General features: G+C 39.6%; 1 protein-coding gene across 2 annotated transcripts; it reads right to left on the bottom strand.

Moving 5' to 3' along the window:
• Positions 1-1730: 1730 nt before the first annotated feature.
• Positions 1731-16904, bottom strand: LOC143324296 (alpha-N-acetylgalactosaminidase-like). 2 transcript variants are annotated; one of them, XM_076736657.1, is made up of 10 exons: positions 16812-16832; positions 11616-11664; positions 8556-8709; positions 7929-8069; positions 6751-6962; positions 6530-6624; positions 4331-4492; positions 3450-3647; positions 3024-3164; positions 2301-2702 (listed from the first exon to the last, which is right to left on the bottom strand). In XM_076736657.1, exons 3-10 carry the CDS (start codon positions 8705-8707, stop codon positions 2496-2498), a joined length of 1308 nt encoding a protein of 435 aa, XP_076592772.1. In that variant the 5' UTR covers positions 8708-8709; positions 11616-11664; positions 16812-16832; the 3' UTR covers positions 2301-2495. The 2 variants fall into 2 exon arrangements, with proteins under 2 accessions (XP_076592771.1, XP_076592772.1); XM_076736656.1 differs by lacking the exon at positions 11616-11664 and having other exon boundaries at positions 1731-2702; positions 16812-16904.
• Positions 16905-18780: the final 1876 nt, after the last annotated feature.

Here is an 18780-nt window from a genome sequence, read left to right as displayed (position 1 = left end):
AAAATGAATTCAACCCATGCCACTCTTCTGTCCTCTGCGGCTGGGAGCCGATGGAGCATTTTGTGCTGGTCTTTACAGCCAACAACAGAACACTGCGTGTGGCACCTCGACATGATGATTCCTAACACGGTGCTTTCGATAGAGAAATGGTGGATCTGTGAGAAGGTAGCGCTGTATCTGGTGGGTGGAGAGACACAGGGGAGATGCAAAGGGGGTGGTGGCTGGTAGGTGGGAATATGTAAATGTGTGGGCTTGTTGCGTAATTGTCCTCGCCGAATTCGATCGGCTCGTTTGGAAGCTGCAGGCAGGGTGCTTTCAGAGATTGGTATCTCACTCAAAAAAGCATGGACGGTCTTATTTCACACTTTGTTTTGCGTGTGGTAGCACAAGAGACACAAAATAACACCCCAAATCCCAGGAAAAGTGAGTTTTTCATAATATGAGACCTTTAAAACAGAGACAGGGGAAATTAATAGTGGTAAAGTTAAATGGTAATGGTAAACATCAGCTTTGCATTTTCTGTGAGGGCCTTTTATACAGTGTGTGTTTATGAAGTGTCGTGAGGGGTTTCAAAAAGTTTTTATCCAATCCATGGATGACTTGGGGAGGCGGTTTCCAGGGCCCACCCCCCATCTGAGTGCCATCCCAGGGAGGCAATAACAAGATTTTTTTACTTACTTACTTTATTTTTTTCCGACAATTTCCTTAAAAAACTGTATCTCATTACTACACAACCACAGTGAATAAAGATCGAGGCTTTTGATGCTCAGAGGTGGATAATGACACTAAACATGCAAATAATGCATACATGCATTCATTCATGCATGTATAACAGAAAGTCATTTTTTACCTCAAACAGAAAAAGGAAGTATCTTTTCAATATTCCTGTTGGGAAAGAGTCAGCCATCATTAGCAGTCAGTTGGTAATCCGTCTTGTCTTCTGTCTCCAAGAAAGCTTGGGTCATCCTAATGTAGCCCATGGAAGTAGATACCACACAGTACACAATTACTTCAAGGGCTTTTATAGCATTTTTTTGTGGTTAGTCAGATTTGCACCAACCTTTTTTAACAGAATGAGCAAGCTACCGAGCCCCCTGTTAAAGCAGCTCAGCAGTGGGCTATTACCACCATGGTTAGGCACTAATGGTGACTCAGATAATGTAACTAATGGTAACTCAGATAATGTCCTTTTTGTATCTGCACAGGAATATTTTGCAAGGTGGGTGTGTATTTACCTACTACCTTCCACAACAGGGTCACCACACTGTCCACTCTGCAAATTTCCACGTTGTTTGCACGTAAAACAGTAAGAAAGACCATGATGCACTTGGTGTAGTGACAGTAATTATATTCAATGCTGCCACCTTGTGACTAAAGTCTGTGAGTGAAAATGTGGTGGGCCACTTCCAAATCTGCCTCACATTTTACTCAGACTTAAACAATTTTACACTGGGGGGGGGGCGGACACCAACGACACATTCATTAACATTTAAACAATTTCGAGAACTATACCAACCCTAAGTGGAAAAGTACATCTGAATAGATGTTGTTGATACATGTGTGTTTTTTCTCAAGGTGTTTCGTTCAGCAGTTGAATTCATTTCTAAACTCCTCTGACTAAATAATGGAAGAGCTTCTATGTTTAAAGATGGAACTGTTGTGGCACTTTTTTATTTTAATTCTGTGTTTCATTCTCAATACAATCTTATTTCTTTTTTTTTTTTTTTTTACCGTCATTATTATCCTGTGCCACAGTGACCTGACATCATTTTGTTATTTATTACTCTGTTCAGATGACTCATTAATTATGTATTTTATGTACAGTTGCAATCAAAATTATTCAAGCCCCATTACATATTAGGCTTATTTGGGCTTAGGCTTATTAGGCTATTTTGCCAATAAGCCTAATATGCAATGGGGGTTGATTGCAGCTGTATTAAATGTGTCACCATTTTGACTACAAAGCTCAAAGCAAAGAACAATTTTCATCTCAATGACTTCAAAGTGGTTCAGTGCTTTGCTCCCCTCTTAACTACTTTTGAGGTATATATAGCAGTTATCACATATGAAATAATCTTCAAAAAAAAATAACAAAAACAAAAATGAAAATAAAGGGAAATTGTTTTTTATCCCTGCCCCCTACTTTCCTACTACTCATCCACAGATGAAACGTGGAGAGATCCTCAGGTTCATATCCCCATAGCTGGTGGCACTAGTAGAATGTACGATATTGTGACAAAATTAAATTCTTCCAGGGAAAAACATCACAAACAAGGGCAACAATTGTTTTTTTTTTTTTTAATTTGAAACAATATGAAAAAAGAACACAGAATTAAAGAATGTTATATTTCCTTCAAGAAAACATAAGTGCAAAAGAAAAATCTGTTCAATAATAAGCTAAGATCAAGCTGACAAGGCTGTGTTCGAGCCTGTCAGCACTTTATATTATTCTAAAAAATCCCATTTTAGCATTTTTGTTCTCTGAAACAGTTCCTTCATAACACAGTGTGATGCCCAGGTTTACCTTTGTGGAATGTGAATTGTGAGGCTTTTTTGTGCTGGTAATGGAGTTTGTCAGTCTGTTTGGACTGTTGTTCTGGCGAGACGTACCACATAACAACACCTGAGGGATTGATGGAAAGTGTAAACTCTGTGGTGGCATCCAACCCTGTCATCGTCATGCCAGTAAACACATCATAGACCTAAAAGCAAGGGAAGAGGATGCATACATATTATACACATACATACACACACACATACACACACACACATATATATATACACACACAGTTTTTCTTCACAAGAGAACCAAAACAGTCAAAAATGGTTACTATTTTAAATGTAAATAAAAACAGAACACAATAATTTATAAACAAACTGCGCATCATTGAAAAGGTAAATCATTCAATACATTGTAGGATTTCCAATTGAGTATATGTCAGAAAGAATTAGCAAATTATCACATTCTACACACATTCATACGAGTATGAACACACAGGCTAACACATAGAGGGTGAATAAACCTTATAGTTGCCAGCATCATAGTTGAGTTTAGCCAGAGAGGTGTGGTAGAGGTAGGGCATGTCACTGCGTCGACTCAAGAATACGAGGGAGCTGGCTGAATGAGACAGAGGCCTCCAGTAAACCTCAATATGACTCTTCTCCTGTGTGATGACAAACAGGCATGCACACACGCACGCACGCACACACACACACACACACACACACACACACAACACATACACAAAATAAAGAAAGATAAAGAAAAAAAGAAGTTCTTTAAAAACACATCCCTTGAGTTTCAGAGAGCCAATCTATTTATCCATATCCCCAAATTTCTTCCCTCCTGAGCATTCAACACCACTAACACTACTATATTATTGTGTATATTATTTTCTGGCCATTTATGTTCACGCTTCATTGACTGATGTTTTAGTAATGATGATGACCTGCAGGAGGCGTCTTCCTGGGATGCCCATTCGGTCCTGGTTGATGGCAATAGCCACTTTGTTTTGCAGGATGGCCCTCGCACTGCTGTCCAAGTTTCGAAGGTCATTAGACATAATGAGGGGTGCAGCCATTATCGCCCAGAGAGCCATCTGAGAGCGAGCCTGGTCCACACTGAGACCAAAGTTTCCAATGATGAGCTGAGTAAAGATATCAGAGCTATGTGAGGCATGAAGAGACATTTAAAAAATGGGTCATTGGCAAAGAATGTATAGTAAGGCGTACAAGAGCTGAGAGGCTATTACACAGTATCATTATGATGTACATAAACTATATTATTATACCATATACTTTTATTTTCATATGCTTAATTAATATAGTCATGTGTCTATTATTATAGCTGTCATTATTATTATCATTGCTGTGCACCCCCCCCCCCCCCCCCCCCACCTGTCTCTATCTCTGTCCACCCCTCTTCCTCTCTATATGTCTACCCACACAGCAGATGGCCGCCCATCCAGAATTTGGTTTTGCTTGAGGTTTCTGCCTATTAAAAATGAGTTTTTCCTCACTGCTGTCACCAAGTGCTTGCTTATGTGGGAATTGTTGGCTGTCTGTACATTAAAGAGTATGGTCCTGACCTGCTGTATGTGGAAAATGTCTGTGTGCGTCATTACTTATGTGTGTGTCATATAACTTCTGTCAACCAAATACAAAAATGAAGCAAAAACAAACAAACAAACAAAAAAACTTTCACTATGGTTTTGAGCAAATTAACCTTGGATGTGAATACACCCTGAGAGACAGCAGTTAGAGCTCTGATTGCCTGTACTATCAGTTGTACTGTTTGGAGGTATAGGATCTGAAGACTAATCCATTTTACCATGTCAGGGTCATTCCACCGTCCAGGCCCTGCAACTGGCTGCAGATCATCCTGGTTGATGGAGAACCACTCAATGATGCCTTGCACACTGTCCCATGAGTCCTGGATATCATAGTAATTCCTCCACAAATGACAAATATCCCCCAGCAGAGAGTAGTTCACCTGGTAGGAGCAGGAAACAGAATTTGCCATTCAGAGAGCCATGCCACTACATCGCTAAAAATCTCCATCTTAACAAGTTATTTTACCTGTTAATAACAATGGCATACAAGGGCCATTGCAGATTTAAAAAATAGTTACGAAGCCTGGGAAGGGGGACAATATTCTGAGAAAAAAATCATTTCAAAGATTAAAGTTGCAAATTTATGATAATCTCTTAGATTATATAGTCATTATTACTGTGGAAAAAACTCAGAAATGCTCTGAGAGCATGTTTGGTAAATCTGAAAGTCACAAATATATGAGAAAAAACCTTTTGTCAAGGAACCACATGGCAACACTTTAAAGCTTAAGTAGGTAAGATCGAGAAGAGGGCAGACTTAGCCTGAAAATTTAAACAAACACAAGTTCAACGTCACTCCCCCTCCCTCTCCGCTGCACTCATGCCCTGCCTCCAAGCCCCTCCTCCCTGCGGCATCTGCGCTGCTGCCGTGACAACCAGTAATGTTAGCCTTAGCATCGGAAACAAGCTAACTCTGCCCAGCCCCTACATCACAGTTGCTAACATACCGTACGCGCTGCAGATTGTTACTGTAACAATCACCATATTAGCTTTATGGTTTTTTGTTGTCTTAGCCGTATATGCTGTTGTTGTCAGTGGTGGTATGGGCAGTTTCTCCTTTGCGGGTGGCTGTTGCGCCACCATAGCTTTCACTCGCCTCCTGACGCCGCTCACAGAGCTGTTTGACTGAGCAGCAGCCGGCAGCATGAGCGGAGGGAGGGGGCGATTCACAGCATGTGTGAGTAGTGATTGACAGATGTCAGACACTCCCTCAGACGCTCCTCTGGCTCTGATTGGTTTTTTTGTGTCAGGCGCGGTGGATTCTTGCAAATCGCAGTAGGAGCAGTAGGTGGGACCAATAGAGCCGTTTTTTTTTTTTTTTTTTACAGATTACATGTTTCACGTACTGCTGTCTGGGCACAGGGACAGTTTTAGCAAATATGACAAAAAATTACTTTTATACAAGTTACCTACTGCAGCTTTAAAAAGTCACGCTCATTACATCACAGACACCATCACTTGCCTTGTATAATGCAGAGAATCACCATATTATCATAAGCACTCAGATTCCAAAGAAATTGCTCATAGATGTAACCAGCAATATCCTTGCATCTGTCCATTGCATTCCAAATGCACAAAAGTTATTACATCATCCAAATCAGTATGTTGTATTTTTTTGAATAGGCCAAATTCATGGCATTATCTCTTCAAAGTCTGTATGTTTATGATAATGTGGTGATTCTGGGCTAAAATCAGGAGTATTCCCTTATCGCTAAATCCCATTGCTGAGGTGAATTTCATTCATAGATTGTTCACAGTTTGGGGTGCTCAGAGAAAGTTAGTCTATGTAATGGCATTATACTAAATTATATGCAACATTCATGGTTTTTGCATTAATCATATCACTTTGAAAGAAGTATTATAGACTAATAAATTTTGACAATAAACGTATAAAAACAATGTAATATCTATTTCCTGCCACAAATACTGGAAAAAGAAGAAAGTCAGAAGTTTAAACTTTTTCATAAACCAGTGGTTTTTATAATGCCAGATTTTATGGGATGCTGCAGCCACCTCAGCAGCCCAAAGTCCCATGTCCATGATTAGATCATCAACTGCAGACAGACAGAAAGGAGGCATCTGTGGTGTGATGAGGTTGATCCAACCTCCAAACACCATTTTTCTCTTTTAACTTTATGGGTTTAATCTTGTAAATTCTTATTTTTTCCCAGAATACAACCCCCTTCCCTGACTACGTATTTTCTTTCTCACGTACATTGGCTGTAATACCCTGACATAGTTAATGAGTTCGAAAATGAACAAAAAACAAGTTTTCAATACAAATGCACTTGTTTCAAGAAGTTACAAGTCTCAGTGCAGTGATATATCCGGTCTTGTTTAAGGATATTGGCACAGTTCTGTCCAAATTCCAATCACCCAACAACATGGTTTGACAGTGATGTAGTGATGACACTCACCATAGGTGGAAGTCCTCCCAGATAGGCAGGCCAACTACAGGAGTAGGCTATAGGTCTACCTGTAGCATTCAAAGCCTTGGACATCAGAGGATAACCTGTGTGACACAAGAAAACACTTGCTATGGCTAGTCCATGATCTCAGGTGGCTTCTTGTACTAAAGAATTTTAGGTTTTCAGGTACATAATTCCATGTATTTTAACAGGCTAGGAGATGCTCTTACCCAGCATTTGTTCCACAGGATTTGAGTAACAGCCATCAAACTTCAGATAATCTACCCCCCAACTGGCAAAAGTCTGGGCATCAATCTCAATTTTATCCAGTGTGGTGCCTGGGAATCCCATACATGTGTGAGTGCCCATGTCTGCATAAATGCCAAGCTTCAGTCCACGGTCATGGATATACCTCGCCAGTTTTGCAATGCCCCCTGGGAACCTGGAGAAAAGCAAGCAAACACTGTTATTTTACAGGAAGCTAATTAAAGCATCAGCCAAGAGTATAGTGATGTTTCAGTTACACACGCTCGACTTATACATTTAAGATGCATGCCAGGGTACGCACCAACAGACAATAAGAAGGAGGCATTAATCACAAACAACATTTTCATTAAAAAAAAAAATAAACATGTCTGTTTGTCAATCACCAAAAACACCACAAAAAGAAGAATCATTGTTTAATAATCTGTGCTCAAACAGTTAAGCTAGATAGCAAACAATTAACCAGTAATACAGCGGCTCCTAACCTGAGGGTCGAGACCCATAAAACTGCAGGTTCACAGGTTGATTTAACGGCTGGACATACTCCATGGATGATGGATTGATGGCATGGGCAAATGAACACATGTATGACATACAATCCCCAGCAGCTATACACGAATTGAAAATATTTTGGTGCTTTTTGGACAGGAAAGCAGAGAAAAAATAAAGATTTACACAAATAAGATTTATTCCTTCAGATGATTTTCTAATTAATAAACTAATTTTCATTTGTGAAATACTGGATAATCTTACGTCATGAGACCTATACATAGTATTTAAATAAAACAAATGTTTGGTTGACGTGGTCCTGATGTATAACCATATGTAACTGAAGACGATAGGTCAGATGTAAATTGTTTGTTTTTTTGGTTTTTTTTTTCGATAACAGACATCATCTGCCCATGATCTGTCCATGAGTGAAACTGGTTGCTAATTAGATCTCACAATACAAACTCAGAATGGCAGATTCTGTTTATTTAAATCTTTGAGAGCAAAACTGTACTTCAAGAGGTCATCAGAATAATTCAAATGAATTCAAATAAAAGTCCCTACTGAGGGGCTTTCTAAACAAATGATTGCACAATAACGAATGTTGACGCAACACAGACATGCTGAATCTACAATGTGAAGGAAGAATACTGACCTGGAGGGTTCAGGCTGCAGCCTCCCTTGTTCATCTCTCAACATGGACATCCAGCAGTCATCAATGATTACATACTTGTAGCCCAGCTCCTTCCAGCCATCCTCAGCCAGCCGGTCAGCCATGTCTCTGAACAGATCCTCCCTGTCAACAGGAAGGACAAAGAAAGAGTGTTTGTCAGCCATGCATACCTTTTTTTTTTTTTATCATTTCAAAATTTTTGTCCAAATGTAATGGGTTTTCACCAACGGATGGCACCACAGCAAAATACTAAATCTATTTGACTGTAAATCGGTGGTCATGAGTATAATATGTTTGATATTTTGCACCCTTCATACCATTATTCCAAGGGAGGGCTTAGGAATTCTCCAAAAATCTACCAGAGTGCCACAGTGTTTCACAGAAAGCACAATTTGTTTGTTTTCATTGCAGAAGTAGAAGTATGTAACTCATTGTGTGGTTTCTTACTCTAGAATGCAGTCCCCTCTTTTGCTCTCCACTCTGACTCTACCTCCGTCCGTTATCTTGTTGGTGATAAAGCCTTTGGTGTCTTTGTTCAAAACATCAATATCAAATAAAATAAAATAAAGCAGGTATGCTAAATCACAGAGATTCGGCAATTGATCATACCTGATGCAGTTCTCTGGGTCATCTTTACAGTCAGTGTCACAGCGAAAGCGTTCCCAGGCCATCCATCCCATGGGTGGGGTCTTCAGCAATCCATTGTCTAGGGCCACAGTCAGAGAGATGAGGGCAAAGAGACTTGTTGCTAAGGGCCCCATTCCTAAAAGAAGAAACGTGCAAATTAAAGATTTACTTAACATTTGCTCACACGCAGGCATATATACAGAATGTTTTTCTTGCTGTGGTGGTAAAATGTGTGGGGTTTTTTTTGGATTAATTTATGTTTTACTGTTTCACATTTGTGTGTATTATGAAGAATGTTGTAAACTGACAGTTCAACCATCTTCATTTCTTACTGAACAAGTGACATTTAAACTACTTTCATGACTTACACATCAACTGACACTGCTTCCACCTTTTACCTAGTTTACTACTACTACTACTACTTTCAGTGTTGTATATAAACTGACAATTCAACTGTTTCAACAACTGAAATTTTAGCCAATTGATTTCAACTGAACTGATTTCAACCACTGTCAGCACTTACGACTTGAAATGACACCCGAACATATTTAGTGCAACTATGTCCAAACTACTGAACTTGATGCCTGTGAAAAAAATATTAAATTATGTCTCAGCAACTGCACTGCACACAGTGAGTAATGTTTCTCCCAAAAGTGTATATTGTGACTGTGTTAGCCATTAACCTGAACACTTTCCAGCACGGTGAAACTGAAAGCTAATGTCCACAACATAACACTGCTTCAGACTGTCAAAGCTTGGCGAAGGAGGGAGAAAAAACATGTACCATCGGTTACAGTTTTTCACAATTGCTAAAACACATTTCTTGAAACCTCCACCCATTTTCTCAAAACCTTAAACACAAACCCAAAAATTCAAACTACATTTACAAAACACCAGAGTTTTCTATCACAATCAAACTATCACCTCAAATCCAGTTATCCTATGTTCAAAACCAACAATGTGTTCAGATCATATACACAACATGTAAAAACATATTGACCTCAGAGCATTCGTTAGACACTACATAAAATAATTTAGGACACAGCATCCAGGGCATGTAGTTAACAGAAAATGTTTATTGTAAATGCATTCAGCATAAAATTATCGTAGTCAAAGTGATATCTACATTCAACAAAACAAAAAAAAAAAAGAAAAGAAAAGAAAGACAATATCTTGTCTTTGTGCAGGGTTTGGCCAGAGGACTTCATCCACATCGCAGGCAATATTTTCCCTTGCCAGACATCAGGGGGGAAGAACCCTCTGCTGTGCCGATCCCAGCCTTGACAAGACTCCACAGTTATGTCATCACAGGCCTGTTCCATTGCCTCCAATAAATTTTCCCTGGTGTAGGGCTGTTGGTCATAGACCTTCCACCGCCATGCAGAGAAAAACTCCTATTGGATTCAGGAAGGGCTGTAGGGCGAAAAGAAAACCTTGATGAAGTGCTGGTTGTTGGTGAACCACTCACGGACAGCATGGTGAAAACTCATATTGTCCCAAACTGTGACATATATTGGATGCACTGCTTGCTGATCCAGCTGTTCACGCGCAGTCATAATATCCTGTAGACCACCCAGAAATGTCAGGAGATGTTTGGTGTTATATGGCCCCAGGTTTGTATGACAGTGGAGAACCCCCAGTTACTTATGGCTGCACAAAGGGTGACATTGCCACCATGCTGGCCAGGGACATCCACAATGGCATGTTGACCAATTATGTTCCTGCCTCTCTGCCTCCTTTTTGCCAGCCTGTACCCTGCTTCATCTATGAAAATGTATTAATGGGGCCTTTCCATGGAATCCAGTTCAAACACTCGCTATAAAAATACATAAAAAGTAGTTTAGTGCAGCAAGTGACACAGAAAGACAGACTTCTGCAATAGTGTATTTACAGTATGCACTCCAGATTTACATACATTACAATATAGTTTACTGTACTGCAAAATTAGCAACACAACTACTAGCCTACAGTAACAGTCAGCCTATGAGCATAGAATTGTACTGAAAGTGTGTAGGTTACACTTACTTGCACATACTGATATCTTAGTAATAGATAATAGTTGACAGAGACACACTGTTGATTCCATCAAAGTTGACATTGTCTTCAATCACTCTGCTGGATTTCATGGAGTCGGATGGCATTATTTTGAAGGACCATGTCAACAATCAGTGCTTTTTGTTGTTGGGAGAAAAGAGCAGCCCTTCATCCTCATTTGGCCATCTTTCAATTCTATAAAGGAGAAAATGCACTTACAAACGTATACAGGCAGTGAAAATAGCATTGTAATGATCATTACAGTACTTACAGTACAGTATTCTGTATGTCAAATGTTGTACAACAAGAAACAATTACCTGTTCTCTTCTCTGAATGTCCTGATGATGCTGGCCACAGAGAATCTGCTCAAGTTAGGCTGGACTCTTTGTCCTACTTCTCTCATTGTCATACCATGAACAAGGATGTGGTGTACAATAGTTGCCTGAATTTCATCAGTGATGATTGTTCTAGGTCTTCCTCAGCCTCTTCCTCGTCACCTTCCTCCTCGTCCACCACCTCTCATATGAACTCCTCTGCCTCTCTGTATGTTTCTATCCATTGTAGATGAAAGCACATGTGCCACCTGTGCCCTCTGAACTGGCTTTTATCCTGCCCAATTGGTCTGATGACATCATTAGAAACATGCGTATTCACTTTTGAGTTGTGTGTAAAAGATGACAGCTGTGTTGGAGTTCACATGTTCACATTTTGCTGCCAGTGTTTACAATTTTGAAACACAAGTGTATCACAGTGTGAAATATGTTTAGTGGCTGAGAATGTGTTTAAGGTTTTGCCAAAAAGAGCAGATGAGTTTTGCAAATTGAGAGTGCCTGAACACTGTTTAAGGTTTGGCCAAAGGTTTGGCCAAAAGAGTGTTTCGAAATTTGCTTAAGCCACTGAGAATTTGGTTCAGAGAATGGGGTTTTGTGTTTTAGCAATTGTGAAAAACTGTAAATTGCTGCAGCCAGAGAAACTTCATGAGGGTGTAGTGAAAACACTTGGCTTACCAGTAGTAAGGCAAGACACTGCATCTCCACACCTTTAGATGCACAACTCCTGTAACAGCACATTGTAAAAGTATCACTGGAAAATATGATGTATGTGCTGTAAATGCACATACCTCACATTTACATCAATGATATTAATAAAAAATAATTGTTAGTATTATACATAATATTTATATAGCACAATTTGTGCATAAAATACAACAAAAAGTGCTTACAGTTTTTGCCCATTGCTTGAACACTATTGACATACGCTTAGACTAAAGTAACAAAACTTGAAGTTTTTTAACCACTTTTTTAATTGGAAATACTTAGACACACACTTGAAAATACTCACAAAACTGTACACCAATCAGCCAGCCACAAATAGGCCTCAGCTAAGCAATAGTTGGCTAATGCTCCTTTTGAAACAAAAATTGGTAGTTCTGTGAAACATACAGTACAGTATAGTACATAATACTGCACTATTGAGATGTTTCAGTACTGTGTATGATATACACAGTAAAGTACAGTATATACGTTACTGTAAAAAAATAAATAAATACCCAAACCAATAACAATTCACGGTTTCACTTTTCTACAGAATGTCTAGAAGACCTTCTGGGGGTGGACAGGAACACTTGTTCACCCAACAGCAGGAACTTGCCATTGTGGAAATAATCAGAGCAAACAATGCAATCTGTCTCCACCACCTACAGCAACAAATACTTGCAGATAGGCAAGTATTCATCAACATAAATTGAGAAAGCGTTATTAGGGTAAGGGTTATTATTATTATTATATTATTATTATTGAGGGTTGTGAAAACCTTTGTTGGAAGAAAAAAAAAAACAGTGTTGCATTGATCTTCACAGAATGCTTGGAGAAACTGAATAAAAACTGTTAAAATGAAAGACTGCAGTGTTTTATTTAAGTACACTAGTGTGTTCCTGCCAATCTGAAAGTGTATTCATATGATGCAAGTGTGTATCATTTTCTCGTCAGAGTGACATTTTGACAAAGGATTATGTTTTGATAGTAGAGTTTCAGTTTGACATAGATGTGAATGGTTTATTTCCCAGTGTTGTGTTTTATTTGCTTGTGTGCAGTTTTGACACAATGAGCCAAGTTTTGCAAAAAGTGTTCAAGCAACGGTCAAAAATTTGGTTTGGTCCTTTTTTACAGCACTGTATATATTGTATTTTACTGTATATACCATACTGCATGTTTCACAAAACTCTATTGTATTTACAGTACTGTACTGTAACATCTCAATGGTACAGTATTATGTACTATGCAGTACTGTATATTACTGTATACTTACATTGTTTCACAGAACTACCAATTTTTGTTACAAAAGGAGGGAGTACAGTCTGGAGTAGAGAGTTCAAGACATACCTGCTTTCCAGTCTGAACGTCCTTATGATGGAGGCAACTGTGAATTTGCTTAGATGTGGGTGGACTCTGTGCCCACCTTCTCTCATTGTCAGGCCATGATTTATCATATGGTCCACCAAAGTTGCTCTAATATCATCTGAAATATCACTCCATGCGTAGCCTCTTCAACCACGTCCTACTCCTCTCTCTTTGTCTTCCTCTTCCTCTACCTCTGCCTCTGCCTCTTGCTCTCCCTGCTTCCATGCGTGCAAAGTTCTCAAAATGGCTTAGCTGAGGCCTATTTGTGGCTGGCTGATTGGTGTTCAGTTTTGTAAGTATTTTCAGGTGTGTGTCTAAGTATTTCCAATTACCCAATGTGTTTTATATTGTGAATGGATGTGTTTTCCCAATGGTACCCTGAGATTTCATTTATGAACAAAATTTCTTATGTATGAAATAGTGTGTAGGGTGCAGGAGCAAGTGTGTTGCACAATTGCAACAAAAGTGCAAAGCAGCACTTTTGTTTAGGGTATGGTTACGCTGTCTTTAAGGTAAAGTAACAAAAACTTCAAGTTTTGTTACTTTGGTCTCAGCATGTGTCAATAGTGTTAAAACAATGGGCAAAAACTGTAAAGCAGTTGAAGATCATTATGTCTTAAGGGCCAATATATGTGTCTTTCCCATGGCTGTGAAAAGAAACTTCACGTTTTATGAATCTATTTTTGACGGAAGCCATGTCAAGCTTCATGCAGCTGATCGAGCCAGGCAGGAAGTCAGACACAGGAACAGCATAGAGAATGCTCTATGTAGCAGAACCATAGAGCTGTGAGAGGGAACATTTAGTTCAGTGTGGTTTTATTAATTAGAGAGAGCCACTCTTAATTATTGGTCCACTAATCAATTTAATTTCAGTCACCCTAATAATATCAAATAATATCAAACAAACTGTGTCTTTTGCTGATAAGGTAAGAGGCTTTGAAATGCACAAATTTACTTTAATTCAGGTAAAATGAAGAAAAAGGAATTAGCGTACATGAAGTGACTGGAAGTAAGATATAGAAAGCAAGACACCAACAAAGAATCAAACGACAAATACAAATAAAGGGACAAATGTAATTGAATAAGAAATATAGTGATGACAATCAATGAATGAAAACGATGGTATAAAGATAAAGGCATGAAAGATGATCAGATGTGTTGGTAAACACAGGAGACGATGGGGGGTGAAACCTACCGCATGAAAAAGCGAGATGTGGGAAGCAAAAAAGAAAACAACAAACAACTGGATATTATAACCATGTTGATGGGAAATCCTATTTTTGATCGAATGCTTCCTGAAGTCCTTCTTTCTTTACCTCTCCTTTCTTAAGTTTTTACTTGTTCTAATTTCTTTGTAAAGAATGAATTAGTTAGTTTGTTACAAGTTTAATGCTTCAAGTGCCACTCTTGGCTGCTGAATGATCCTAAACACATCATATATTAACCTGACAGGATATCTTATATCATATGCTTGAATCAGTGGAGTGAAATCACATAGACCTAGACCCCAAAACTGGTGGGAGGGGACGTAAGATCTATACTTATCTGAAAGTGAGGTGCGGGATGTTGTTAAAAGATTCTGAGAGTTAATACCTCTCAAACTGATGCAAGGCTTCACAGTAGAAGTAAACATGTTTGCAGACACAAAAACGGTTTTGGTCTCGATAGCTAATTTCCTCATTCATGACATGTATGGTGGGTATATTTTATATAACTCATTAGTTTAAATTACATTAAGGCTTAAAGTTATGCATAATTGCAGGCATGGCCCCTTTGAGTCACAGCTTGCTGCTCATTTTCAGCTACCAGGCTTCATCCAGCCTCAGCTCCATCCATGCTCTACCTATTTTTGGATTAGTTGGGAGTTTGGCAGAGTCAGGCACTGCCAAGATGACGATGGCCAGAGCCACTGTCACTGACTTTCACAGTGGCTTTATCTTTTTCTATGGGTTGAATAAAAATATGTCACCATCCAACATTTCTGCACCACAGGGTTTAGGGTAAATGGTAAATGGACTGTATTTGTATAGTGCTTTTTTAGTCTGAAAACCAATCAAAGGGCTTTTTACAACACAAGTCATTCACCCGTTTGCACACACATTCATACGGCAGCTAAGCCACCTGCTCATTATGAGCGTTATTCGCTCACACTCCAGTGTGGTGTGGTTGACCACTCTACCTCCTAAACCACAGCCACCCGGTAGAGACCATCCTTTTTAAATAGAGCATACTGTTCCCAGGAAAGATTAAAGCTGTCACTAAAACCATAATATGGACTAGAGAATTTGGATTGAAACCAGCTGTGGAGGCCAGTGGTGTAGTCTACGTGATACGCAGGTATACGCCGTATACCCACTGGAAAAGGTCAGTGATTTGTGTACACCCAGTGGTTTAGTCTGCATGATATGCCAGTATACGCCCTATACTCAATAGAAAATCTTTTTTTTTCCCCCATATCTCCACGTGATGCGTAAGCATACGTAACAACATCATTTGTGAAAGCTTTCACACATTGATTAATTCGCTAAATTAACCCAGTCTGTGTGCACATGATTGCAACCATTTCTTTCACAGGCATTCTCGGCAGTATTGCACAAAGGAAGAAAATCAGCGAGTGAATTACAAAGAGATGAAATGAAAACAAGGCCAGAGGACACTTTTTCAGTGTTTTCTGAAGCATGCCACTGAACTCACAGCCAGATGAAGATGAAGCTGAAGCTTTATTTAATATTATAGTATACTATTATAGTTAAGTAATGATTTTGTCTTGTTTGAAGCCAATTTGAGGTGTTTTCTTGTTAATTTAATAATAATGCTAATAAGAATTTATTCAAAATGATATGTTCATTGTGGCTACTACTGATAAGACTAAATTATCATTGTTGTTCATTGACTGATGGCTGTAGGTATGAAGGATCTTCTGTATCTCTCCGTCCTGCAGTGAAGAGAGAGGAGCCATCCACCATTGCTGTTTTTTTTGGTTCATCATGGTGTTATGAAGTGGATGATCTGTGCTTTTCCGAATGACCTAGATGTCCAGTCTATTCTTGTACTAAAAAAAACATCTGAATCTGAATCATTCACTAATGCATAGCCTACACTATACATCTTGAGAGCATTCTGAAAGACCGGTTACGTTATCAACATGTTAAGAGGCAGCATCAGACACAAGGTCATGATGGTGCTTATGAGGTGTTCCTCCAAGATGGTTGTCATTCTAAGATGTGTTGTTCCTGGACGGGTGAGTACAAGTATATACAGTATACCCGCTATAAAAAACTAGACTACACCACTGGTGGAGGTTAAGCAGTCTGCTAAAATGCCCGTTTTCAGTAGGGTCCAGAGATAAAAATGCCCTTTCCACTGGACTCCAGAGCATTGAAAATATGTTAAAAATCTAGTTTCAATATTTAATATAGTCGACATGGGATGCCATTGGTGTCAGCGTGAATGACAACTGTACTTTACCATCAGTTACCTCAGTCATTGCCAAAATTTCCTCATGTAAACAAAGGAGAAAACAGTGCATACTCCAATGCAAACACAGCTCTATATAGAGACCAAAAAAGATTAAAATACTTTACTCATACATAACTGCATGAGTTATGTATAATACTGGATCTCGGCAAGTAAAAAAGAACACTTGAGCTGCCGACATCCTGTTTACACAATTACACACACACACACACACACACACACACACACACACACACCATATTAATACTCAGATAATGTCTTTTCAAGATTTTCTCAAAACATTACTGAAAAACAGTTGTGAAAATTGTGAAAATGACAGCCTCTTACCTTTTTACCCGAAGCTTCAGTTTCTCTTCTTCCTGGATTTTTCCCTGAGCTGCAACGTCTCTTCCTGGTAAGGTAAGCTGAGTGTCATATGACTGCTCAGTGTCACATGATAAAACAGGAAATGAGTTGAAGAGGCAGAGAAGGTGATATGTTTTGGTGCATATTATTGTACTCTCTCTCTCTCTCTCTCTCTCTGCTTTATGTAATATCAGTGGTCTCCAAGGGACAGCTCATATAAGATATGAACATATAATGATCACTATGACCCTGCTTTCAAGGATCAGTACATTTGTTTGCTGTTTTATTTGCTCTAATAAATAATAAAACCCTGAACTGAGAAATAGCTATGTTGTGAACGTTTCAAGAGAAATATTTCAGTGACCCATATTTCATTTTCTCCTTTGTAAAATGGAGCAATGGAAACTGGCAATTCCTTTGTATATTACAGTTGGATTTTTTTCTTTTTCTTCAACTGTACCTGGAGGTTCAGACCTGCAGTGCTTCATTATGATTTTGCCACATTCTGTCACATCCTGTTTGTCACATGTAGGTGATACAGCCATGAATGTACTACCTACTATTACCATACATGTTACCTGAGGGTGCCTGAGAGGAACTGAGTTTTCATAGCTCATTCCTCAAGCTGAAATGTGTCATATCACTTGTTGAGTTTTCATACAAAACACTGAATCCCATGTGAAAGGTCAGCTGAAGTTCGCTGAACTAACCAAAATCTTGTGCGATGACAATGTTGAACCTAATTCAATAGAGCAAATAGACTCACAACTCTGGAGCTTGGCTCTCAAGGTTCTGGCTTTAGATAAAAATACAGCATGTTTAGTGGAACTGGCTGAACTGGTTCAGGGACTTGACTACAGAAACATCCCCCTAAATCAAAATGTCTTACCATTTTGTCTTGAAAGATATAAACTTTCAATGTAATTATTTTACCCAGAGAGATTCTAATGTGTAACGGGGTTGAAACCCCTAATTGTTTTCTTTACAGCTCTACTGGGGAGCAATCTGCTAATCAGCACACAGAGGAAGCCTTAGTAGGAACATTTATTTAAATTAAAACACATAAAAAAATTGTTAAAATAGTCCAGGGCTAGAGCCTCCCGAAAAGCCCACAGTTCACCGGCCGCTAGGAGTTCAGGGTCCTGGGGAGCCTCATCTTGCAAGACAGCTAGCCCTGTGGCTGCATCCACAGGTATGGCAGCGAGGAGCCTATGTGAAAAAGGGCTGAATTACTTCAGAGTCTGATAACCGCCTGTACAGTAGGTCCATCCAATAAACAGGGGTACAGTCATAGGGTCTCTTCCCCCTCCAAAACAAGCATCAAAAGAAATTCCAAACAAACAAGAAAACACTCTTGGATAAATATCCACACCAACCAAACTAATAAAGACAGATTAATTAAATAAATTATGATAAAGGGAGGGGGGAAGGAAGACACAACTATGAATGTCCCCCTTGTATAGGTTGTGGGAATCAGCGTGCCCCTGACGTCATGAAGATAAAGAGAGGTTACTTAGCTGAGAAGAGGAGTGAAGCGTGCCTCACTCCTCCACCATCCTTACGGCGCCTCCTCTCTCTCTCTCCCTCTCTCTCTCGCCGGTTCCTCTTTCGGGTCCTGCCGCACGGATCTTTCGGGTCCACCACGCGCTGGTCCCTCTACCTGCGGTGTGTCGTCACTGTGTCCTCCCGCTGCCACCGTTCAGCTCCGTTTCTCTCGCCCCGGTGCGCTCCTTCTTGACTCCGCGGCTGCCTATCGCCCTGTGGTCTGACTCCCTTCCTTTTAATGCAACACACCTGTGTCTTTTAAGGGAAAAACTAACCACCCCCCGTGCACCAATCGCAGTCGCTGCCGTTTTTGTGGACAGGTGCACCTAATCACTGCAATTCAATCGGTGCCCTTAGTAACAACTGGGGAGCAGGAGCAGACCCGCAACCCAGCCACCGGCACGCA

This window comes from Chaetodon auriga, chromosome 8 (genome assembly GCF_051107435.1).
Source record: "Chaetodon auriga isolate fChaAug3 chromosome 8, fChaAug3.hap1, whole genome shotgun sequence".
NCBI lineage: Eukaryota > Metazoa > Chordata > Actinopteri > Chaetodontiformes > Chaetodontidae > Chaetodon > Chaetodon auriga.
Note: the sequence above shows the minus strand (reverse complement) of the source record. Positions and strands in the feature narration are given on the sequence as shown.

What these genes read in the sequence shown, in the direction of transcription:
- LOC143324296 (XM_076736656.1), bottom strand. Translation starts at nt 8,707, where the DNA reads ATGGGGCCCTTAGCAACAAGTCTCTTTGCCCTCATCTCTCTGACTGTG. An exon ending in TCCTGTGGAACAAATGCTGG is followed by an intron (nt 6,625 to 6,750) that starts GTAAGAGCATCT and finishes TGTGTCACACAG; the next exon opens with GTTATCCTCTGATGTCCAAG. An exon ending in CAGGAAGACGCCTCCTGCAG is followed by an intron (nt 3,165 to 3,449) that starts GTCATCATCATT and finishes GTCATCACACAG; the next exon opens with GAGAAGAGTCATATTGAGGT.